Below are 25,998 nucleotides of genomic sequence, written 5' to 3'. Positions count from 1 at the left end.
TCTCTCATCTAGGCAAACCATTTAATATAGTTATATTCGCCAAAATATTGTTGGTCATTGTAATTCAGTTTTTAATCTTTAAGTAATTAACTTTGTTTTAATGTTATTTGTATCATTTAATGTTGCTTCTTCCTTCTACATTTATTTAATATTAGTTAATAAAATTTTCAAAGTTCAGGCAATTTCCTCCAGCATACTCCTAAAACTAATTCTAGCAGTATGATTACATACCATCACGAAATTTAATGCACATATGTTTTAATTATGTATGCTGTTAAATAAATGTAAAATACCTGAATTTATTTTAAGCTATCATTAAACAGATTTCTTTCTTTCGTTTAGCTGCAAAATATCTGCCCAGAAAGAGTCATTTTTAAATCCAGATTGGGAAGATTATAATCTCAATCTTCAGTGGAGAAAAAAACTCTTATTATAGTTATAATAGTAATGCTTTGGGGACAAGTCATATGTAATTGTCAAATTTTTGTGTTTCCAAGTGATACCATAATTAATTTATCTCTCAGCACAGCCAACGCGCACTACGCAGGTAGACTGAAATTTTCTTAAAACACACCTGGAAAAGTCAGGGAATTTCATTTTTCTTCTGTTTGAGAGGCAAACCTGCTTTAAATTTTTGACTACTCTTCAAAACCAGCAACACACTCAACACGATATATGATGTCACGAGCATTCAGCCAATCATCAGATGAATTAGTTTGTTCCACTTTGCCTACTGTTTTTCCTGCCCTTTTTTGTATAAAATCTGTAGTGTTTTACATAGCTCATACTTTTTCAGGAACATCCACAGAAACTATGGAGAATCTGTAGTAGTTGTAGTTCATGTGAATACTTTATAATTAGTTTGCTGTTATGTTCCATCAAAATTAATATATATTTTCTTGTGAAGGGCTCTGGAATTGATGCTTCTACAATTATTCAAGGTATGGTATTCAAGCGAATGGTTGAAGGAGATGTGCAAAAGGTGGAAAATGCAAAAGTTGCTGTCTACACCTGTCCTTTTGATTCTGCCCAAACTGAAACAAAGGCAAGTTGTGTAATTATGCTGTTAAATAATTTTAAGCATTATATATACATTTAAAGGATGAGAACTCCTTGGAATTTAAATAAGCCTCATGAATATGCAAATAACTGATTTGAAAGTTCCATAGCTGTGCATATGTCTAAGCAAATTTGAATTTATTGGGTAATTCATATTTTATGGTCTAATCTACTAAATATGTAAATTTCTAATATATGGATGTTATTTTTGTGTTAATGTAGAAAAACATGGGATAATCAGACAAGTAGTTATGCTAGCACTGATAAATAATAAGTTTTCATTTTAACATTTGTTGGACTTTTTTTAATATGATATTTTTCTTATTTTTTTTGAAAAATATTGCATTATCAGTAGAGAAACAATGTCATATCTTTAAAACTGCTAAATCTCTTTTGCCATATAATTATCAAGGTATACGGGGTGCATTATAAATTCACGCAAACTTCAAAAATTCATAATAAAAAAAGTAATGCTCTGGCTCGAATATGATCAGAAGGACATTAGATTTTTTCCCCTCTGTATTATAAAAAAGAATGATTCCAAAAGCAACCAAAAGAGGGGCTCACATGTCATACTAAGACATGTTATGCAAATCAGACAAACACAAATCTAAAGTGAGCCAGATCACAATAATATGACAGTAAACTGGGCATTTATTTTAAAGTAAGAGATGTTCAATATGACCATCAACACAAGGTATTAGCAAGTGAGGCATGCCACTGAAGTTGAGTGTAGCATGTTCGCATCAATGCCACCAACCGTCTGTCGTATGGCATCATTCAGTTTCACCAAAGTGGCTGGGGAGCCCCAATACACATGAGATTTTAAGTATCCTCACAACCAAAAACCTGCCAAGGCCAGGTCTGTTAATCGTGATGGCCACTTACAACCTTTACTAGGTCTTCAGTGAAAGTTTCCTACAGGAAAGTCTTGACTTTATGTGGAGCTTTTGGAGCAGGGCACCATCCTGCGTGAAGGCCACAATATAGTCACAAAAAAGTGTAACATACCATTGTTCTACAATGACTGTACAGGTTTTCTAACCAGACGCAGGATAATACTTTTCCAAAAATAAAGATCCCAGAATGAAAGACATGAACCACATGAGGAGAATGCAGTGGGTTGGTCAGGTAGTCATGAGCATTTGATGTTGCCTAGATGCGACTGTTTGGGGTATTGATGTCACTTCGCAGTGAAAAGTGGGCTTCATCCATCCACATGATGTTCAGCAACCATTGTGGGCCCCATTCCATTTATGTTACTGTTCCTGTAAAAAAATTTTGTCTTTCATCTGTATATGCCGGTAATAAGTGGTGGAGTGGCTGTATTTTGTACTGATACAGGGTACAATGTATGTCTAATCAACAATTGTGGAGTCCCCGTTATTCTCCCACCTTCACTTCTCAAGAGTATTGCTCTCTTCATTGATATCTCAGATGTCAATTCTTTCATTATAATTTGTACAACATGAACATATTTTGCACTAGAAGATGTCTGTTTGTGGATGATCCTCCCACGTTTCCTCAAAATGTCGTACTAATTTCAGTTTCCCATTCAAGGAAATGGAGCTTTTTTTGCACCTCAACTCTTTTCCGTGCAAAACTTTCACAATGCAATACTCGTGGATTCACCATTCTTGTAGAAAAAATTAACCACCGATGTTCGATCTTGTAATGATAGTATGCTTCCTGCATTGAATGATGAATTCATTTCCATCCAGTTGTTTTATTCCTAGCCTGGTTTGCATGAAATATGTGAGTATGATATGTGAGGTCCTCTTTAGGTTACTTTGGGATGATTTTTTCTATACTTGGAAAAAAAAAATCCAATGTCCCTCTGATCATATTTGTGCAGACTGAATTTTTTCTGAGTATTATTTGTTTTATTATGAATTTTTGAACTTTGCTTGAATTAATGACGCACCCTGTATTTATGTATGGTTGGTTACTAAAAAATGTTCTTAAAAGAAGAATGCAAAAATTGTTATTTTCATGAGTGTGTGTAATGGAATTTTTAGTTTTTTTATCTTAGCAGATATTTGTTATGAAATTTTGTATTGATTATAGCATCATTTTGTATATGCGTTGTTATTTTCTCAGTGGGAAATATTTGCAATGAATGTAGGATTTACTGAAAATAATTAACTTAAAAATTATTACAAATTTAGGCAATCCTAAATTTAAGTCTGGGAAAATGGACATCAAAATTGGTTACACAAGAAAAGGAGGAGTAAAAGTGAATATTTTTTAAAAATCAACACTGGGAAGTGTGGCATCAGCAGAGTGAGAAACATGAGAAATAAAACATTTCAGAACTTGTACAGGAAGTGTCACCAAGGGTATTGATGTTTAGAGAAAGGAAATTCTGTACTTGCATTATGAAAGACAGGAGAAAAATTAATAAAAATGCTGGAAATAAACATTTATGTTGTGTTATTAATGACGATCTGTCATTTTGTGTTTACCTAGTTTTTATATTGCTTGTATGTGTAATTGATGGTTATTCACATTCTGTTTTTCAAAATTTGTATTATCTGCAAATGTTTTTAAAAAGTATAAAATGTATTTTTATTAAAATAGTATTGTTTTTAATAGGGTACAGTTTTGATCAAATCTGCAGATGAACTTCTAAATTATACCCGAGGTGAAGAAAATTTATTAGAAGAGGTTGGTTCTTAAAATATGCTGTGACAAATTTCTGCCAAAAATTTTATTGGAAAAGTCTAAAAATTATCAGTTGCATATTTTCTTTGTATATATATAATTTTCATTCTTACTTCATTTATATTTAACTTGAATGTTGAGGTTGCCAGCATATTTATTTTGCAGTTACAAATCCAAGAATTGTTTTTACTTTTGGGGAAAATAAGTAAATACTCTGCTGTTGGCCAAAAACATTTTGGTTATAGATTTAGTGCTTCTGTGCATAAGGGCCCCATTTTTTTTTTTTTTTTTTTTTTTTTTTTTTTGTGTGTGTGTGTGTGTGTGTGTGTTCAGGGAGAAACGCTGTTAAACAGTTTTATTATTTGATACAGCTCAAAGCTCTTATTTCGATTTTCAACCCCTTTGGCCTCCTAGGGGCCCCTTTTCAACTTTCAGATAAATTTTGTTTTGCATCTAAAACGGCCCTTAGAATTATTTTCCCTCTCACCAACTGTGAAAATTTATTCTGAAAACAACCTATTTATATCCTAACCCAGAGGGCAAATTTCTCTCGTGCTCCCTAGTGTTTCATCCGAAATTAACAAAGACGATACCCTAAAGAATAAAAGCCTTCTTTTATTCTTTAGGATAATCAGCAGTTTTTTTTTTTTTTTTTTATATTATTATTATTACACTAAGAGATGGACCTCAAGTGCATTTCTTTTTCCCGTATTTTTAAGTCAGCTTTCCCCTTGTGTGATCAGATCTTGTCACACAAAGGGAAGAAGGCGTGACCCCCGAATGACAAATTAGTTGTCAAACACCTCTTTTCATTTTCGCTGCATTCTAGGATTTTGGAAAGGGTGTCTTTCGGACCAAATATGCCACATTTAACCTTACAATTGAGTAATGTTTTGACACCAGATGACAATTTTAAAATCGATGAGTCTTTCTCCTGAGAAAGGGTAAAGTGCTGAAATTAAAATTTTAGCTAAACAGAAATGAATGAAACTTGAGTGGAGTAAACAAAGAACAAAAAGAAACTAATATACTTGTATTCAGTCCTAGCACAAGGTCAGCAAACTCCCCATCCCCTAATAAACATAATATTGAATCCTAAACAACTTGTAAATTAATCATAAAAAAATTATTACATCATTAACTGTTATAATATAAAGAAATTCTGTCATCTCGCAGAGTAGAAAAGGAAAAGACTGGTGTTGCCATTTATTGGCATGGTACCCTCAGTATGAGCACCGGTATATATTATATATGAATTTTAAATCGCATAAATAATCTTCTGTTAATTATCACTTCTGACTGTAATGAAATTGTAAGGATTATATTATATTATCTAACAGTTGAGTTAAACTTCCTTTCCGATAATTTCTGAATTTCAACTTACAACTTCTGGCCTGAAAGTAGTTTTACAATCACGTGTGAATGCAAATTGAGGAAGAGTGGTATTTAACCACGAAGTTCTGCTGTCTTAGAGAGAACCAGAGATTCTGGCTAGCACACATCTGCCTTTTTAGGCTACTCTCTACTCTGTTAAGCTATTGTTATGCTCGACCGTACTTTATGCCCTTGATAGCTTCGCAGTCAATTAGTGTTAAGGGGGCAACTCCGTTAGAAGTTTGATAGCTTCAGCTATATCATTTAAGTTAAGATTAGTTTAGTTCTTAGTCTCTTAAGTTCAAGCCCGAGTGTCTGCTTTATTGTATAACTCTAAGACGGAGTTCTGTTATACCTTATTGGAATAATAAAGGGTTATTTCACCCTTCTTACTTGTTGTTTCCTGTACCACGAACTTTTCCCCTCGGGGGTTGACTCTTGAGAATTCCTGGGAAGTACTGGCTAGGATTTGTTCTTAAACAGTCTCAACCACGAGGGTATAAAATCAGTCTTCACAGGCTGTACCTGAGTTTACTCAGGATAGTGTAGGCTGGGCAGGGACCGTACTGGTACTGTCACGTTTGCCTTGGGGTCGAAACATTGTAGATAAATAAGTTGGCAGCACAGCACTTAATTCCGATTGGCAATGTACCTTAGGACGGAAGTTGTCCCGTCACAAGAGTTGTACCACGAACTCAAGTGATTATTCACGTATCAGTTCTTAAGATTCTTCACATTCAACTGTAACTTTAAAATACACAGTACAGAATCTTACAAAGTAAATATATAAGATTCAGCATGTGTATGTCATATACAGTCAAAAGTCATTAATCCGGACTCATCGGGACTTCGGCAATTCTGGATTATAGATCATCAGTTTAAATCTGGTAAGATGGCATGCAGAAATTATAAAATTAAAAATATGAAACCGTAATTTATGAAATAAAGAACAATTATAATCTAAAGGGTATCAAAATTTACAGTAAAAAAGCTTAATATTTATTTGTTTACTTTATTAAACATTTCTTTCAATGTAAGTTTATTAAGTTGCTTCATTTTTTATATGATAATACTTTCTCTTTAATTCTATAAACAGACAGTTTCTTGTTCAGTTACAAAGTTCCGCTGTTCAAGTCCTATAATTGCTGTGTCGAGAATACCGACTAATTTGTCAAACGAAATTTTTTCGTTTTCAGTAACCGCTGTGACACTTTCTTCGCTATGGGAAGCGAATTATAATGATGAGGAATATATTTAAATCATATCAAAGACGGAGTGCATCGAGATGAAATACTACATTTAGTAAGGAATTATAAGCCAAACAAAATAAAAACATCTGCCCTGAAGATAAGAATAGTGCTGACAGATCAACTTCCAATCCATTGCCCCCCCCCCCCCCGCACAGCAGCATGAAATTGATAAACAGATTTCGGAATGGTTACATATACAAAGGATGTATTTATCCATTTTTTGCAGCAATTCCACTTTTTGTTTAATGGACTTCGAAACATACTTTCGCTTTGTAGATCCTTTACATATTAGTAAATATATATCAGAAATTCTACATGACATAATCGAAAGTTCAAGCTTACTTTTATAAAATTGCTCTAACAGTCTGCAAAAATTAATAAGCCGGATCCAATTCGAAGATTAAGAAATTATACCGTCCGTTACACATTAAACACGCATTTGTAAATGTATTTTGTGCATGCGCACACGCATATACGCAGCCGTAAAGATCTTCGCGACGCATGTGCAGAAAGTTTGTAGCTTTGAGGTCCGGATTATGGGTGTCCGAATTAACGACTTTTGACTGTATTTGCAGATTTTGAAATTTCTCTTCCCCTCCAATAGAATTTATGAATCTTCAAAAATTATACCTTAGAATGAGGTATATTAATTTTATAACTGCAAAATATTGAGTATTCATAGGGTAGTGCTGCCATTTAGAATCGAAAGAAAACACTAGAAACTTACCATTATAGCTTTTGGTGTAGAAAAATTAGTATTTTTCGGAGATTAAAAAATTGACAAACAACCAGTATATTTTATATACCGGTCGGTACCCTTTAAAGGGTTAAACTGAAGTATTGTCCCCCACCTTTTTTTTTTGGCTCTGTAAAGATTTTTATTTGTTCTAATAATCCCAAACTGAGTACATTATTAAGTAGTAAAGGAGAAATCGCATCTGTTCATTGCTGTACTACTGTACAATGTTTATATTAGAAAGCTATTTTTTAATTAGCGATTTTGCTGAGACTTGTTTCATTGTTTTGTGGATCTTAATTATACACTGATGTAGTTAATTTTATTGGCTATGAATGAGCTTCTTTGAAAATTTAATCTAATTTACTTTTATTTTTCAAGTAACATTAATTCAAAGAAAGATTTTACTGTGTGAAATGTGCTAAAGTAATTGTTGCAATTAAAAATGTGTATTTACCTCACTGTTCATTGTTTATTTCTTAAATATTAATTATATAGTTCATTGTTTATTTCTTTAAAATATTATTAATATTATGAAATTAAAATGGCATTTTCCAAAATAGTTTTATGAATATTTTTTCAGCAAATCAAAGCAATAGCAGATGCTGGTGCAAATGTTATAGTCTCAGGAGGAAAATTTGGTGATATGTCTCTTCATTATTTAAATAAATATGGAATAATGGCTGTTCGTTTACAGTCCAAGTTTGATGTTAGAAGGCTGTGCAAAACAGTTAATGCTGTTGCTCTTCCTAAGATGGTATGTCAGATTACTTTTTAACACTATTTAATAATTATCTATTTTCATTCCCATGTGTTAAAAATTTTTTAAATAAAGGTATATATGTATGTGTATATTGCATTTATTATAGTCCCTTTGTGACTAAGCTAAAAAAATTTTATCTTAAATAATTCATAGAAATTTGTTGTGAAAATATTTAATTTCTCTTGTGGAATAGTGGAGTGGCTTTGTAACAAATAATGCTATAAACATCTTTAAATTCTTTAAAAAGTTTTTTTATATTGCAAGGCAGGAAGCGAACGTCTTAAAGCGTTTGCTTTTTGGAGAAATTTTGTTCAAGTAATTTCATATTGTTACAGATATTAAGAGTGTAATATCCTTTGATGCAGTTAAACATTCCAATTATGTCCAGAATATTTTTATTAATAAGTTTGTTACTTTTTCTCCTAAATTTTTATTAGATTAAGTAATTCTGTGTTACTAAGCCATTAAGTACTTGAAATATTTAAGTATCAATAATGCATATTAAATTCTCAGAGACAAAAGACTGGTACTATTGGTTTTATATGCTTTTAAAGAGGATGGTTAAATAATAAAAATTTAATTTATTTAAACATTTGTATGTATATGTATGTATACATGGTGTTTCATAAGATCATGGGACAAACTTGAAGGAATGGTGGAGCGTACTAAAACATGCATTTTTTGTATAGAAATGTACGAGGGCCATCCAGGAAGTAGATTACGTTTCCGTCTGTGTCCGCTAGGGGCGGGGCTAGCGCGGCCATCTTGGGGTCAGAGCGTTGCGCAGCTCAGTCTGCATCTAGCCGTGCTAGTGAGAGGTTCGTGCTGTGCTCCGTTCAGATACTGTGACGGTTTGAAATGTCTGCGTTAATTGAAAATCCCGCGAGCTGCGAGGTGCGCTCAGTAATAAGGTTTCTGACTGCAAAAAACTGTAAACCGATAGAAATCTATCGGCAGCTTCGTGAAGTGTATGGGGACAACATTATCACTGAAGGTGGAGTGCGTCAATGGGTCATAAGATTTCAAAATGGCCGAACCAATGTTCACGACGAAGATCGAAGTGGGAGACCCAGCATAGTGACCGCCGAACTTCTCGAAAAAGTCGATGCTAAAGTCCATGAAAATCGAAATTTCACAATAACGGAACTTTCTTTGAGTTTTCCACAAATTTCGCGAAGTTTGTTGCACGAAATCATCAGCGAAAAGCTTGGTTACCACAAGTTTTGTGCAAGATGGAAGGCGCAGGCGGCCGAATTTTTCGACGAAGGAATTTCCAAGCTCGTACATCGCTACGATAAATGCCTTAATTTGTATGGTGACTATGTAGAAAAGTAGTATTTGAGTGTGGCTTTCATCTGTATATAATAAAATTTGTTTCCTATACTTTGTTTATTTTTTTATTCCAAAACGTAATCTACTTTCTGGATAGCCCTCGTAGGTTCTAAAGTGACGGGTTAAGGCAGAAATGGAAAAAAAAAAAAAAGACACGAGAGGAAAATGTGTTTATGTTTAAAATCAACGCAAAGTGCTTCTTTGCAGCAATACAGTATTCGCAATAAATGTTCAAAAAAGGGAACACTAACAGTAATAGGAACTACAGCTGTGATTGGGCAGGCAATGCAGTGGTAGAGGGCGGTAGTGAGCCGGACAAACCACAATCCGATGCATGAGAGGATCATTTGCAACACTGATGTCAAGCGTGATGGGTGAGTTTACGCACAGGGGGGAAAAGCTGGCATGCATCTCATGTATGGTGCTGCTAATAGGAACGGTTTCTGAACAGGCATATGCAGAAGCACACAATGTTCAAGAGGTTGCATCTGTCTCTGTGAGGAAACGTGTCATTTGAAGCCACCTCTGACACTAGGAGTGGAAGAAGTGCACGACAACCTCGCATTGAAAAATCCATCTTGAACATTGTGCATGAATCTTCTCAGACAAGTACAAGAGCTATTGCACATCGTCTGCAGCTGAGTCATTCCACCGTTTGGAGAGTATTGCACGAAAATGGTTTGCACCCATACCATTTGCAGAAAGTCCAAGCCTTGCAAGAGACAGCTTACCCTCTTCGAGTTCATTTCTGTCATTGGTTCTTGCAGCAGTGTGCGTTTTTTAGTTTTTCATCTGGCACATGAAATTTGTTGTTTTTTATGTTAATGGGGGGGGGCTTAGTCTTTTTGGCTTTGGTACGGATCATTCGTTTCCTATTCATACTTATTTTATTCGTATTTAGTCCCAAAATATTCAGAAAATATTTTTAATGTAAATAAAATTTTACGTGATTTCTATTTTTAATTATAGCAAAGAATATTTACATTAAATTTAAACCACATGAAATAATTTATAAAATCACAATACTAGCTTGGGGAGCAAGTGTCTTGAGGTCAGAGAAAAAAAATCTCTGGAAATGAAAGGACCTTTTTACTGGGCAGGTGCATGTATTGTTTAGTAATAAAATAACTCTGTGGTTTCAAAACCCCTTCGGTAAAAATAAACATTCCTATTCGAGAAGCAAGCAAACGGCATTGTGAAGGGCAGTGGTTTCAAGGCGCCACCACCGAGCCTCTAGAGCATTGTGACACAATGCTCTAGTGGTGTAGTGGTCGTACCCTGAAACCACAAAGCAAATGCCATACATATAGAGGGTTTTCTTTATATATGCAGTTTAATTATTGCTATTTTTTTATTGTTTATGATAGAAATCATAATGTTTGATGAATAACATTTTAAATTTAAAGTTGTTTATATTAATAAAACAAAGTTGTTTTGTTTCATTGAAAACGAATTTTAAAAGGCATCCAATTTGAAGTACTAAGACCTAAAACATGTATAATTCTGCAGTCATTTTGTATTATTTAGAGATAAAAGATCAGTAATCAATTGATTTTCGCTCAAAAATTTCAGAAAGAAGAGGAGAAAAAAATTCGAAAATTGGTGGTTTCAGGGCGTGACCACTGCACGTCAAAAGGTTAAATGTTGTTTAGTGTTATGTGAAAATGGATTAAACTATTATTTTTCTATAAAGCATTTCAAACAATTTTTATTATGTGAGTCAATTGCATTTAAAACTTGTAGTTATATTGAAAAAAAGGAATATCTGTTTTTTATGTCATTATTGTTTAAAAATTATTGATGCTGGTAAAAAATTCTCCTGGTTTTTTATTTTGGCAAATTAACATTTTTGAATTATTCTGAATCATTAGATTTTTTATGCTATCATGCATATATTATAATTTTTTGTGTTTTAAGAATTCAGTTGCATGTAGCATGTTGATGTTTTATTCTCTCTGATGAAAATCTTAACCTTTCATAGACTGCTCCATCAAAAGAAGAGTTAGGATACTGTGATCAAGTGTATGTGTCTGAAATAGGAGATACACCTGTTGTCATATTTAAACAAGGTATGCTTATGATTGATGTTTGTTGTGAGTTTTATAAAAAAAAATGTACTCTTGTATAAAACTTTTTTTTTTATCAGCTGTGAACTAGGCATATATTTTTATTTAATTAAATTGCTAAGGCAGGGGCTGTCAAACATAGATGGAAATTTCATGCTGCCAGAAAGATATTTAATTCAACTCGGTATAATAAACTTAAAATTGTAAAAAAAGGCTGGAGGGGGGAATGCTTTAAGCATAATTGAAAACATGTGAATTAATGGGGCAAAAAAGTTAAATGTAGCTTTCATGTAAGTGCAGTGAACCAGTAAAAACATTTTCTTGATTATATATTTTCAGTATAATAATGATTCATGTAATGAGACTTAACATTTGTTTTTATAAAGCTAGTGTATTTACTTGCATTCTTCCCCCCTTTTTTTGTTTACTAATTTTATATGAAAATCAAGGGAATGGTTCATACGGTCTCTAAAAGTACTTAGTTTTTTTTTTTTTTTTTTTTTTGGTTCTTAAAAGACCTTAAATTTGGTGAAAATCGGCAAATTATCCGTAACTTTGTTCATCTGACATTTCTGTCTATTTGTTATGATTGCTGTTTCGGATGCTGATAAACATTTTTGAGGAATATATTTTGGGGGGGGGGTGTTATTTTCATTGACAAATATGTATTTGATGGGTTATTATTTGAATTCTTTCCTGCTTCTTACTATAAACATTGTGATTCCTGAATCCTTGGGCACGAGACTTTGCCTCTATTAATATTTCAAAATTATTTCTTTTTTGGGAATGAAGAGTTCATGAAATATTATATCAAAACAACTTTTCCTTTTTGACATGTGATTTTTATTATTATGCATTGCTAAATTTAGCTATTCATCAATATTTTGGTAATTTCAAGATCAAATTTTAGAAAATAAATAAAATAGCAATTGCTGTAAAATATAGTTTCTGAAGCACATCTTAGCATAAAAGGTACTGAGTCATTTAACTTAATTTCATCTGTCTTTTATGTTTTTTCATAAGAGTTTTTTCCCAATGTAGTTGTTTTAGAATATTCAAATGTGTGTCAATTTTCTCTTTAAATTCACTTTACACTTTTCTTTTCAGAATGTTTTATTAAAAAATCTCTTTGCTTTTTTCTCTTACAGAGTAGTATAATTTGTAGACCTGACACCTCAGAATGTTTAGAAAGATTTGAAAGCAAGATTTGTAGAACACATGTGACAAAATTAAAAATGTCTTCATGGCTAACATGTAATGAATGGGTTTTGTAGGAAATTTTGGTTAAATTTCTTTTTTTTTTTTTTTTTTTTTTTCCTTCACAATTTTTACGTTTTACAACAGTGAAAACAAAGTTATTTGAATTTTCTACTTTTGATCCTAAAAAGACCTTCTTTTAACATGTTTATCTTCACTTTATTTTCTCATCTTTTCACTAGACACAAGTGAAAAATTGCAAAAGTGGTTCTAATCTTGTTACATGGACATGCTTCTGTAGAAAGGAATCCTTCTATTAATAAAGAAATTGAAAACTGACAATTAAAAAGATTAATCTAATATGTCTCATTGTACCATGCACAGGGTAGGTATTTTGTCACCTAATGCAATCTCTTTGGGTTCTGCCCGATGTCTGTCCTAAAGTCTAAAAATATTGTTGCTCGATGCTTCACTAACTTCTGAATTTCTGCCTCTATGGCTCCGATGCCAGCCATAACCTTATATCATTTTTACATTTACTCTCAATGCTCATATTCGTAAAGAAATAAAATGGTCAATTTCTCCTATACATTCTAAATATGTACACTTTTTTAGAATAACAAAAATCTTCAATTAAATCTGAAATCCTAAAATGAAGAGAAAACTTCAAATTTGGTGAACGAAAGAATTTTTTACGTGAAGAAAATTATTCTTCAAAGGTAAATTTTTAAAGCATTGGGAAATTAAGAGATAAGCAGAAACTAATGGAAGCATTGATTTGTTTATTGAAACAAATTTAGAAAAGATGCAAATTAGATAAAATATCAGGAAAATTTGCAAACTAAAAGACATAAATATTTTGTTACCTGTGTAGTTATGTTAAATATTAGATTATGTTTAATAATAATATACCATACTTGCAGATTTATTTTATTCATAGAATGGTATTACAAAAATGAAGTTCAGGCATTGATAATTGCTTTCTTTTATTAAACTCCCTCTGCTAACAGGTCCTTATCTTTTTTCATGAATGGTCCTTGGTAGAAGTCAAAACCCTGGTAAGAGCTAGGATGATTAGAGGAGAAAAAAGTGCAGTGCTGTAAGGCTGTTGGCAGTAGTATAAGGGTGGGAGGAATTTTAGAGTCATATAAATTTTGTGAATGGTGGAGCCAAAAACGTGGAAGGGATTAAATATTGAATACTAAAAATAGTAAAAGTAATCTAATTACAGTAAAAATTAAAATGATTTAATATGATTAAATGATTAAATAGGGCCCAGCTAAGGCAACAAGAGATTAGTTGGATTATAAGTCACATTACTTATGAAAAAATGAATTTAATGCTGTTATAAGGCACCAGATTTTTTGGTGTTATTAATTATATTATAATCAAGTTCCGGAATGCTGCTGTTGTTCACCTTACATATATTCTTGAAGAATTTCTTAGCAGTTTTGGCCATGCAATTTTTAATTTACAGAATTTTACATTCATCATCAATTGCAGCATTTCTAATGTACCACCGACATCTGGTGATCTGTGTAAGTGTGGTATTTTGTAAAATTTGTATCTTATTTGTGTGTACATTACTGGCAAAACCCCATACAGTACAGGCATATGTTATTATGGGATGCAGCATGGCCTTATAATGGAGTGACTTATTATCTATAGATAAAATGAAGTTCCGAAATTGCTAAACTATGTTGTTGCAGTATAAGGATATTGTGTTAATATGTTCCAGAATTCTGTCGTATATAATTCCGCCTGCTATTTTACTAAGTGTGGAGAGCAGGCTCACAGGTCTGTAAGATGGCAGATTGGCTGCAGGCTTAACTGGCTTGAGAACTGGGACAATCACTGCAGGTCTTTTTTTTTTTTTTTTATGTAGCTTAATCAGAATTTGGTTAATGATATTAGTGAAGTTGAAGAGCATCACATGATCCATTTCACAAATCATTTTATTACTCACTCCATTTATTGAAGGGCTATTCTTGACTTTCTTTTTACCTATATACCAAATAACTGCCGATGGATGTTGATGCTAGATGAATGTTGTCTATGTGTGGTTGTGAGAAATATGGATTGTTTGTGAACCTAGCTGTGCATTCTGTATCTGGATTAGAAATGTTGCTTGTGCAAAACTGGGTAGCATAGTTATCAGCTAGTGACTCAGCTTTCTCAATTTCGGTGTAAGCGATCCCGTTAGTGTCATTAAGGGGCAGAATGTTGGTGTAGCATCTTTTATATGTGGAAACAGCTTCCCAAATAGATTGATCATCTCTGAAGAGAGATTCCAAATATCTAAACCAGTCTTATGACTTCCTGATGCAACAGATTCATAATCTTTTTGTCGTTAAGACAACGAGTTCTTTGCTAATCTCTTGCTTTGTTTTGTTTCTTTTAGCAATAAGTTCCATTATTTCAGGGTTTCTAGATCTTTTACATAATCTCTAAGAGTAAGTCTATTTCTGCAGAGTTGCTGTTTTTTTATTTTTCCTCATTTACAACACTATATAATTACCTATTTCATCATGCTGTGATTCGAAATATAAAGCAATACAATCCATATTAGTTTTCTTATGTGCTGGTTTATTGAAGCATATATTGTCAGAGTTTTTTGCATTTTCTGTATTTTATTAAAACCAAATTACGTACAGTATTGATCTGAATTACAACTGAGGCAAAGAAAAAGGGGTCTCGGTGCATAACTTTAAAAAAAATCGGAGTTGGTCGCAATTGTTTTGGTGGTAAAATCCGACACCCCTCCCTGTATTCATGCTGCCAGTTTCGATTCGAACAGTTGTTACAGTTGGAAGTATTGCACCAGTGAGTGAACACAAGCAACTGCATTAAAAAAAATGTAAGCTGAACAATGAATCAACCTAGAGTTTGTTTTGAAATTTAAGAAATCACCCTCAAAACATTTCCAATAATATTAATGTTTATGGATGCTTATGGAGATGAAAATTTGTCTCAAGCATGTGTGCTTGGAATGGCATAAATGGTTTTCTGAGGGAAGGAACAGTGTGGAAGATGATGAACATTCTTGGTGCACAAGGCCAATGATTACTGATCACAGTATTGCCAGAGTTCATGAGATGATCTGGGGTGGCTGAAATTAAGTGTTCATGCAGTGGTGGAGTAGGTTAACTTGAATAGGGAGGCAGTTCAATGCATTTTAACCTTCTCAGTGTTACGTCCAAAAAATTCCGCATAGAAGACTGCCTTCTATATTCATTACACATGAAAATTTCTGTTAGCTTTTAATGTATCTGGTTTCAGTTTGGATGCATATTGGGAAAAATGAAATCAAGGTACAAAATGAGAGAGTCATTTTTAAATTAAAATCAAGAAAAACCACTTATATATGACATTTTGAGGAGTTTTGAAATTTCAGGGCTAAACCGTAACGCTCGAAGGGTTAATTGAGTAATTTTAGATATGAGGAAGATTGTGTGAAAGTTGTTCAAAAGTTCTGTTCAATGACCAAAAACAGTGCCATAAAGACTTTTGTGTACATGCTAGAACACATTATAAGTGAGCCTAGGTTTGTTGGAATTTATTGTAACTTTAGATGAAAAATGGATTTTTACATGTGATCCACAAAGTAAGTGCCAGTCAAGGAAGCGTCCAGGAATTCAATGTAGTGCTGATTGTCTTCTGTGACATAAAAGGAATTTTAATGATTGAATGAATTCCCAGTGGTCAGCCTGTTACTCAGCACAACTACATTGAAGTATTTAAAAGAGAAAAGAGTTCTTGAAAATATGAAGGGAAAAAAAAGGCCACAGTTGTCGAGTGATGGATAGCTGTTACACCGGGATAATACACCCTCTCACATGGGCCTATCTGTAAAGAAGTTTCTGACATTAAACATTATTGTGATGAAGCATCCACATTATTCACCTGATTTGGCTCTCACATCCTTTTTTATTTCCTGAAGTTAAATCATGCATAAAAGCAACATCATTTTACTGTAGGATGTTCAAGCAAAAATAGAGAAACTCCTGAAGGGGGGCCTTTCAGAAACGTCTTTCCAAGAATGTTATTACCAATGGTAGCACAGAGTGCTGAAGGGGGCTATTTTGAAGATGATAACATTACAAAGAGTTAATTCAGTAAATACACTAATTTGGAACAGCCTCGTACTTTAAAAATATATAACATGTTATCGCTGTTACTGTAACTGGTGATAAATGAAAATATCTTTTTCAGGAGATGAAGGAAACAGAATAGATTTGTGAGCTTTTTAATTAAAATCAAGAAAATACCACTTACCAGATGTAATTTTTAGAGCGTTATTTTTTTTAATTAAAGAATTGAGGATGTTTGTAAAAAAAAAAAAATTATTTGCAGTACATATATTTGTGTTTAGGTATTTTAAATCAGTCTGAAAACGGGATCAGGGTTACAAAAATACTTTTAAAATAAGTTTGACCCTGTTGTTTAATACTTATAAAACTTTGTACATGGCATCACTTTAAAAATTCAAAAAATTTTAATAATTCTGAAATGCTGAAGTATAGCAGGGTTTCAGAAAACAAGAATTTGGTCTCAATGTGACTTCCATTATTTGTGCAGGGCCTACTGTTTCTGAATTTATGTTTCTTTGCATAAGTAAAAGATGATATATTAAAACATGTAATGTGTAAAAATTAAACATGTAACTTTAATGATTCGTTTGTGATAAACCAATAGTTCCTTCTGTAGTGCTTAACTTTTCATCAAAGTTTGAAAATTTTTGCAATTAAATTGAAGTAAGATTTGACTTTACAACAAGACTCTGATTTTGTACATTTTGTCACTGGATGGTTACAATCTAAATCACCTGTGCCTTGAAAAACAGCTATAAAAGGAGTAATGTACTTTGCTTCATCTTCATTCTTTCAATGGGAAAACGTGATACGTTTGGGTTGGAGGTCATGTCTAAATTTATATTTGTTTCCCAGGCATTGAAAGAACAACTGAAGAGAATTTTTTTTTTTTTTTGAAATACTGATAATTGTTGATTTATTGATTAAGGAAATACAGCATCATTCTTCCAAAAGGAAGGAATGCTTTCATAAAAGACTGTTTAATGCGATACTATTACAAACTATAAATTGAGATTTCCTTCTCAGGATTCCTCTCATATTATTATGACTGCTGAATTAATGCCATCTGTGCATCAACAATTCAGTTATTTCTGCATTGATTTTAATAATGCTTTAATAACAACCAGATATTTCTACTCATTTTATAAATGTCTGAGGAACTAGCAAAATATTGTCTTTCAAAAAATGGATGTATTTATAAAAAGCAGGGTCTGTAAACTATTTTGTAATGATTTAATAGATGATAGGTATTTTCTGTTAAGCAGATCTTTTTTTTTTTTTTTTTTTTTTTGTCTTCTGTAGGGGGAGGCAGGCACATATTGTGTTGCAACAAAGTAAACATTATGAATGCTAGTATTTTAATTAATTATAATGTTATGAATTTTTTAAAATAATGATTATTGTTTATACATTGCTTTGCATTTTTTCCCCAAGAAAATAAGCAGTCCCGTATCTCCACTATTGTCATAAGAGGCTCTACTGACAGTTTGATGGACGAAATTAGTCGAGCTATTGATGATGGTGTGAATAACTACAAGGCTCTTTCACAGGTGTGCTTAAATTGATTTTAAATTATTGGGAAAATAAATAACTTGAGATTATTTATTAGTTTAAGAAAGTTTGATATATTTATCATGTAAATATTTTATGAATTTATTTCACGTAGGATGGCAGATTACTTCCTGGTGCAGGAGCTACTGAAATTGAATTAGCAAAACAAATCACAAAGTATGGTGAGGTGAGTATTGGACACTTGCTTGTGTTATGACTGTAATGGCAAATTGTTATGGCTACCAGATAATTAATAATGAAAGCTTTATCTTAAACTATATTGGCTTCATGTTACAATTGTTTTTTGAAAATGTATCAGATTTAGAGTCATAAATTAGTACTATTTTAAACACTAAAATTTCGGTTCAAATAATATGATCAAAGATCTGGTAAAACTATATAGATTACTTTTTTTACAGATAAAGTATTTACTGTAAAAATATAAGATAGTTTGTATAGCTTTTAATCTTTTCCCCAGGGAAAAAGTTAAACCGTATCCTGCATGTTTATTACTTTAAATGTGCCTCAAGAAATATCAATAAATTATGAAGATTTAAAATTTAATATCGAGTAGGAAGTGTAAAGCCTGCTGATTTGTTTTTTTGCTCCTTCCTGTTAATATAGCTGACTAAATGACCCTAATACATAAAAAAATGGTCCCTATAGGCAAGGAGGAAAAGGTTAATTAGTTCTTTATTAGGAATTGGAAGTTATAATACACTGATGTGCAGAATCAAGAGAATTTGCAAATTATGTCTAATTTTACAAAATGTATTGTACCATAGGTACTAATTAGACTGCTGAAGAATTATGCAAGTATTCAGTGTCAAGTACATAAGCGTACACTTGTGTGATTATGGAAAGAAAGTAAGCGCATGAGGGATTTTGGCCGATTTGTAAGGTATCAGGTAAAATGAGTAGCCACAAACGTGTAAATATAAGAATAAGATTGAGAATACTCGGTAGATTGGAGGCTGGGCTGTCACAAGTGCAGATGGCTACAGAGCTAAATGTAATGCCCAGTGTTGTCTGCAGTTTGTGGAAACAGTTTCAGGATATTGGATCTATATCGAGAGGACCTGGATAAGATTGACTAAGATCCACAATGACAAATGGGGATCATTAATGGGCACTCTCAGCATGACAAAACAGGGCTGCTACAGCTTTCATATGAGCTGTATGCTGCCACTGGAGCACAAGTTCAACTGTCTACAGTTGCCCATTTCTGTCATCCAAGCCCAGTTTGACTCCATGCCTAATTGGATAAGGGTTGTTTCAACTGCAAGGCATGGCGGCTGTTTCTACTAATTTCACCCCTTTGTAAACATCTAAAATGCTTTAATCATTTTGTCTTCATGGCATACTGTTTACATGCAATAAATATCTTTTTTGCATTTGCTCTCCTTCATGGTGTTGCAATTTTAATGGCCACATAATTAATTGCTGACTTATTCAATAAGAATTTGGGAAGATGGGTAAAAATTTGAACATTGAAAAACTTTCTTTTTCAGATGTTTTTATGAAGCAGTATTAAAGTATTTCAAAACAAACTTATTCTATTATCTCTTAGGTTTCTTCACACATTTTTAAAAAGTTTTTATTTATTTATTTTATTATTATTTCAGACGTTGCCAGGCCTTGAACAATACTCTGTTAAAAAGTTTGCTGAAGCTTTAGAAAGTCTACCAAAAGCCTTAGCAGATAATGCAGGATTAAAGGTATTTATGAATTTTATGATAACGAGTTTTACAAATTATTATAAAATGAATTAATGTGAGAACTTTTATTCCTAATTATTGTTTCAATTTTAGTCAAATGAAGTAATTTCCAAATTGTATGCTGCACATCAAGAAGGAGACAGAAGCATTGGAGTGGACATTGAGGTACATTAAGTATTTCATTGTATTCAAACTAGTACATCAGTATTATATTTATGGGTAAAATTATCATAGTGGACTTTTGTGAAAGATGCAGAAATAGTTTTTGTTTCTTTGGCACAAATATGATGAAGAATTTTGATGGCAATTTAAATTCTTAGAAATTTGTTGTCTTGAGATAGTTACACATTTAGCTTTAAGAGGTTTGTTTTCTCAACTTACAAAAATCATGGCTGTAGTATGTGTGCCATGATGAGCCATAGTGTATTTGCCAAGTGATTAGATTTTTATACTAAAATATGCATTTACAGGGTTCGTACGGTCCTTAAGATTCCTTAAAAGTCCTTAATTTTTTTTGGAATCAACTTTTGGTCCTTAAAAGTCCTTAATTTTGGCCAAAATCAGTAGAAGGTCCTTAAATTTAATCATCTAAAATTTCTGTCTGTTTTTTTACGACTGCCTTTTTGAATGTGAATTAGTATTTTAGAGGAATATTTTTGGCGATTCACTGACGTATATGGTTATCTTTTAAATGGGATCATGGGTATTAATTTGTTTCTATTTTTAATATAAATGATGGGATACTCGAGTTTCTAAGCAAGAATTGAAACATAAGCATTTCGAAATTCATTGTTTGTAATAAAAAGCTCTTAAACATTTTTCGCTTTTGGGGATGTGAATTCTTTTATTAAACGGTTCTAAACTTGGCGACTTATCAACATTTTGGCGATTTTAAAATCAGTTTCTGTAGAAAATTTTTAATTCCGAAATCTAAGAATTTTTCGACGATTTTTCTAAAACATCATAATTTTGATAGATTTTATGTGTAATATATTGGAATTATATTTAAAAAATAACAATAAAATAAAACATTTTTATTTTTCCCTGTCATATTAATAAAGTTTCATTTTGGCAACTTATTATGCAATATTTTGTATGTGAAAAAAAAACAGGTATAATGCTATAAAGCATAATTTACGAAACATCTCTTAGCAAAAACAAAATTAACTATGTAATTAATTAAAAATATCTTGTTTTTAATTTTTTCATAGTAAGCATGTTTCCCATGTAATTGTCTCAGAATATGCATCAGTTTTTTCTGTAAAATTAATTTTGCACTTTTTCCCTCCTTTTTTTTTTTCCAAAATATTTCTGGCTTTTTGCTCTTACAGAATTGGTTGGGATAATTTTTCTGTAGTATTTTTGACATTGCAGCTTGGAAAATTTAAAAGATTTGAATGCAAGATTTTATAGACCCACAATTCTAGAAGGTTCGATAAATATGTGACAAAATGAAAAATGCCTCCATGGTAACGCGTAATGGATGTGTTTTACAGAAAGTTTACAATGAATTTCTTACTTTTTGGAGAACGTCTGGTAGAACAATGAAGACATAATATTTGAATGTTTTACTCCTGATACTAGAATCTTTTTCTTAACATGTTTAGCTTCCCTTTATTTTCTCTACTTTTCACTAGACACAAGCATGGAAAATATCAAAAATGCTTCTAATCTTATCACTTGGACAAGCATTATAAAAAGGTTTTTTTTTTATTAATAAAGAAATTGAAAACTTACAATTTAAAAGATCCATCTAATATGTCTTAATGCATAATACACAGAGCTGGCACTAAGCATTTTCCCGTCTAATGCAATCTCTGTGGATCCTAAATTCGACTGCATAGTGCCTTTCTAAATTCGGCTTCCAATGCCTATCTGAATTCTAAAAGTTTTGCCATTTCTAGATTTTGTTGTTTGGTGTGTCACTAAATTCTAAATATTCTGCCATACCAGCTTTGTAATTGGCCTTTACAATATATATATCATATTTCTTCTGAAATCCATATTACTAAAGAAATTAAATTAGTCACTTTTTCTATACATTCTAAATGCATTTAGTGTTTTTTCGAAAAACAGAATCAGAAATCCTTAATTAAATTCTAAAATGAAAAGGGAACATGCTGAAGAAAGAAACTGAATACATAAAGAAAATTATTCTTCAAAGATATGTGCAGTTATTATTATGTAAATTACACAATTGTTTATGATTTCAGCCTTTACCATAATTTTCCATTTCTGTTTCCTCATATAATAGAATTACTGAGCCAGATTAAATTAAAATTAAGTTGTATAATCTTTGACCACTAGTCCATAATTTTAGTTTGAATTTGACTGTTCTTGTTTAATTACATCACCGTGAGATGTAATTAAAGCATCAGAACATGCCTTTATGTTTGTTCTAAGTTCTTTTTAAATAAGAGGCTTATTTAAACCTTTGTCTGATATTGTAGTTACTTTCAGACATAGTGATAATTTGCTTCACGTCTATCGGGGGTTTTGGACTATTTAACTTTTACCAGATCAAATAAACCCTCATAGGTACATTGTGGAGAAGTTGACAAGTTAGGAGATAAAGCACACAGAAACTACCAAGAGCATTGGTTTGCATATTGAAACAAATCTCTAACTGTTAGAAAAGATGCTTAAATAGAGAAGGAAATCGATATGAACTAGACAAAATGTTTGGGAAGGCTTCAAATTAAAACAATGGATAAATATTTTGTTGGGTTTTGTTGTTACCAAGCATAAATGTTTTGTAGCTTTCAATGTGTAATTATGCTAATATCCGTTAAGAATCAGTGTCGTAAATTACATGCATTTTAAACTGTGAAATTTTATTAGATTTTGATTTTAATAGGTCTTAACTTTAATTAGTACTGTTACATTTTTACATTTTAGTACTGTTTAAAAAAAGTTTAATAGTGGCCATGTAAATCCATAATGACTAAGGTTAACTATTTACCTAATTTAATTATTTATGACTAACTGCTTACATCTCTTCATATTAAAGCGAGTTATTGCCTTTCATTAATACTCGCTGTGATCACAAGATAAAACACAAAAATGTAAAAATTTAAGTATAACTTATTCTTTGCATCTAGTGAGACTTAAAATAATGCGAAACAACTTATCACCCCTGGTGCTTTAATGGCTTATTGGAACCTGAAAATATATTAACTGGGTTACAACCCCTGGAACTCTACACAAAGCTGTGACACTAACTGCATCAAACAGAGCCTGACTAACTTTCAACACTTGCCAACCGTGCCTACATCATGCCTTTCAGGTTTGTTCTATAGACAAGCAGCAGCGGTGATAACATTCAATCTTTTGTTATGAATGATGCTGATTAGGATCTTGCTTCTCATTTTAACCTATGCCATTTGACATAAAATCTACCTGCTATTTACTAAACCTCTAGACCAGCGGTTCTCGACCTTTTGACTAACATGTACCATCTAAACAAAAATTGAAAACCTTTAGTACCACTACTACAAAGTACTGCTACCACTTACTGTTTTGAAATAAATAGCTCAAAATAGTTTGCTTGTTTGTGTACCACCTATTTTTTTATTGTGTACCACCGGTTGAGAACCTTTCCTCTAGACTGACCAAGTTTGTGACAAAATGAGGCATAAAAAAATCAACATAAAGCTAACTATTAGTAAAACGTAATTGTCACATATTTTCTTTCAAATATGTCAAACCCATTAGAAATGTAAAATATTTAATGCTACTTGGTAAACCGCATGAAGTTTTATTTTATTCTCAAACTTAATAATTATGTTCATTAATTCATGTTTAGCAATAATGCATACTACTTAGGGATCTATTTTATTTTTAGGATGATATTACAAAAGTGAAATTCAGGCATAGAATAATATTTTTAATTAAATTTATTCAGTTCCCATTTCCTCATAGGTCCTTAATTGTTTTCATTAATGATCCTTAAAAGTACTTAATTTCTGTGTGCAGAAATGTGTACAAACCCTGATTTAAATTTCTTTTGTTTTCAAATTTCTGATTTTAAATGTGATTTAAATTTAGAATGCTCATTTCAAGTGCAATGTTGAAAATGATTTTAAATTATTGTTTAATTTTCATTTCATTAGGGAGAACATGGTGTGAAAAATGTCGAGCAGGCTGGCATTTTAGATCTGTACATAACAAAACACTGGGGAATCAAAAATGCTGCTAATGTTGTTTCTACAATCTTACGAGTTGACCAAGTATGTCTTTATAATTATTATTGTAGCAAGATAATTAATTAGTGATACTTATTCATTTAATGAAGCATATAGTTAGTTTTAAAGTAAAATAGAGTAATTGCACTGTATTTATTAACACTGAATATAGTTAGTAGATATTAGGTTCTTTCACTAAGTTTTCATGTATTACTGGTAAACTCATATATTTTATGCATAAACTAGTAGTCAACATTACCATAGTGCTTAAAATTTTTACTCTATGCAAGTGTCTTCTACATCCATTTCATTTTTGTTAATTCTTAGTGTATCAAATATAAAGCCATGCTTCACTTTTACTCTTAAGTTTTAAAAAAGTAAGTGTATAAAAATATAATGAGAAAAGTGCAGAAACGCTAACTGCTTGGCCCGTTTTTCAAAATCGCCTACTTGGCGCGCTTTCGCGTCTTGTCTTCTGGATTTGCAACCCCTCCAGAAGACACTATGCAAGGTGTGATATTTACAATGGTGAACAGGTAAAATAAATACAAAATAAAAGTTGAAGGAAAATTTTGAAAACTGAAAATCCTTTAAAAACAGCATAACAATTTTAAAAAACAAACATGGCTAAGAAAACATAGTAAGCTTCAAAAACTTAAAATCGTTACAAAACCCTGAAGAATTAAAATACATTCACCTATAAAAAAATTGGGGAAAGTGAAGAATCACCTACTGCTTGACACGTTTTTAAGAATTTTCCAAACTCGGTATCCATGTACACATCGACCTACTTTAAAAAACATCCCAGAATTGCACAAAAATGGCATTCCGCACTCCTTTAAGACATTATCCGTATACACATCAACCAATTTTCACTGGTAATTTCTGTTTTCTCAAGATTTCTGGAAACAAAAGAGTAGAATTATGGTTACAGCTAACACAGTAATCAACTACATTTATTCAATTTATATATGAATTACGAGATATCTACTTATTCAATGTTGAATGCGCATGTTCTTTTATTTTTACTTTTCTGGTGTAGCTTTCTCTTAAAATATGTCTTGTGCTGCATTGCACGGGCATATGAAACAATTTTAATTATAATTCTATAATTCTACTTAAAATAGCTAACTAAATCCAAAATCCACAATATATATATATATATATATATATATAAATGCGCAAAATTAAACATTTTAATAAAGCACTTAATTATAAATGATGATCAGTATATCAGATTACTTAAAAGTAATCTTTCTGTCTTATGTCTGTGTTCTCTAAATGCCGTCGAAATAAACAGGAAAAAATTAAGAACAGAAAAAATCCCTACATTCATATCCATCCACCCTATTTTTTAGAATAAGTCGGGCCAAACGGTACATGTGTGCTTGCGCTATTATTCATGACTGAGGCAGTCAAACTATATCTGTTAGTAGAATGTACAAAGAAACCAATTAAAACATTTTTTTTAGTGTGAAGTAAAAACTAATCCTGTTGTATAAACTATGCATTCCTTTGTATATATAACAGTTACGTATTAACTTTATTAAATAAAATCATTTTATAGCTCTTTGCATACTTAAATTCATTGAAATTTGTCATATAGTTTAACCATTGAAAGTTCAGTCTTGGCTAGTATTTTGCTAGAACCATCCAGATAAGATGCTAATGCATAACACACATGGAGGATAGATGATATGAAAATTATTTCTTGATTGAAATGAGGGAATTTACTACTGAGGGAGGAAGTTCCCATATTCACTTTATCATCAATTGCTTTTTCCAGCTATAGGCCAAATTGTCAGAAATAAATGCTAAGTCACATTTGTTTGCTGTCTGGGAACAGGAATGCGGAAAAAAAGTGTCATAAAATATGACTTATATATAAATAATACAGTACAAAGTCTGTAATCCGGACCTCAAAGCCACAAACTTACGCATGCGCGTAAAGCCAGTAAAGCGTTTTTTTACCCATGTGCGCTTCCCATAGTGAAGAAAGTAATGTTGAAAGAA

The 25,998-nt window shown here is 31.9% G+C and overlaps 1 protein-coding gene across 1 annotated transcript in view; it reads left to right on the top strand.

The window, feature by feature from the left end:
• CCT8 (chaperonin containing TCP1 subunit 8) overlaps positions 1–25,998 on the top strand; it is a 50,665-nt gene that overhangs the window by 22,085 nt on the left and 2,582 nt on the right. Inside the window, exons 8-16 of the mRNA XM_085818506.1 lie at positions 908–1,045; positions 3,655–3,726; positions 7,667–7,840; positions 11,160–11,247; positions 17,967–18,082; positions 18,199–18,270; positions 19,709–19,801; positions 19,895–19,966; positions 23,914–24,030. Coding sequence (XP_085674632.1) covers positions 908–1,045; positions 3,655–3,726; positions 7,667–7,840; positions 11,160–11,247; positions 17,967–18,082; positions 18,199–18,270; positions 19,709–19,801; positions 19,895–19,966; positions 23,914–24,030 — 942 coding nt within the window. The remainder of the gene's footprint in view (positions 1–907; positions 1,046–3,654; positions 3,727–7,666; positions 7,841–11,159; positions 11,248–17,966; positions 18,083–18,198; positions 18,271–19,708; positions 19,802–19,894; positions 19,967–23,913; positions 24,031–25,998) is intronic.

Source organism: Stegodyphus dumicola, chromosome 6 (assembly GCF_044657685.1).
Source record: "Stegodyphus dumicola isolate Sdum_Otavi_A_Nest chromosome 6, ASM4465768v1".
Taxonomy (NCBI): domain Eukaryota; kingdom Metazoa; phylum Arthropoda; class Arachnida; order Araneae; family Eresidae; genus Stegodyphus; species Stegodyphus dumicola.
Note: the sequence above shows the minus strand (reverse complement) of the source record. Positions and strands in the feature narration are given on the sequence as shown.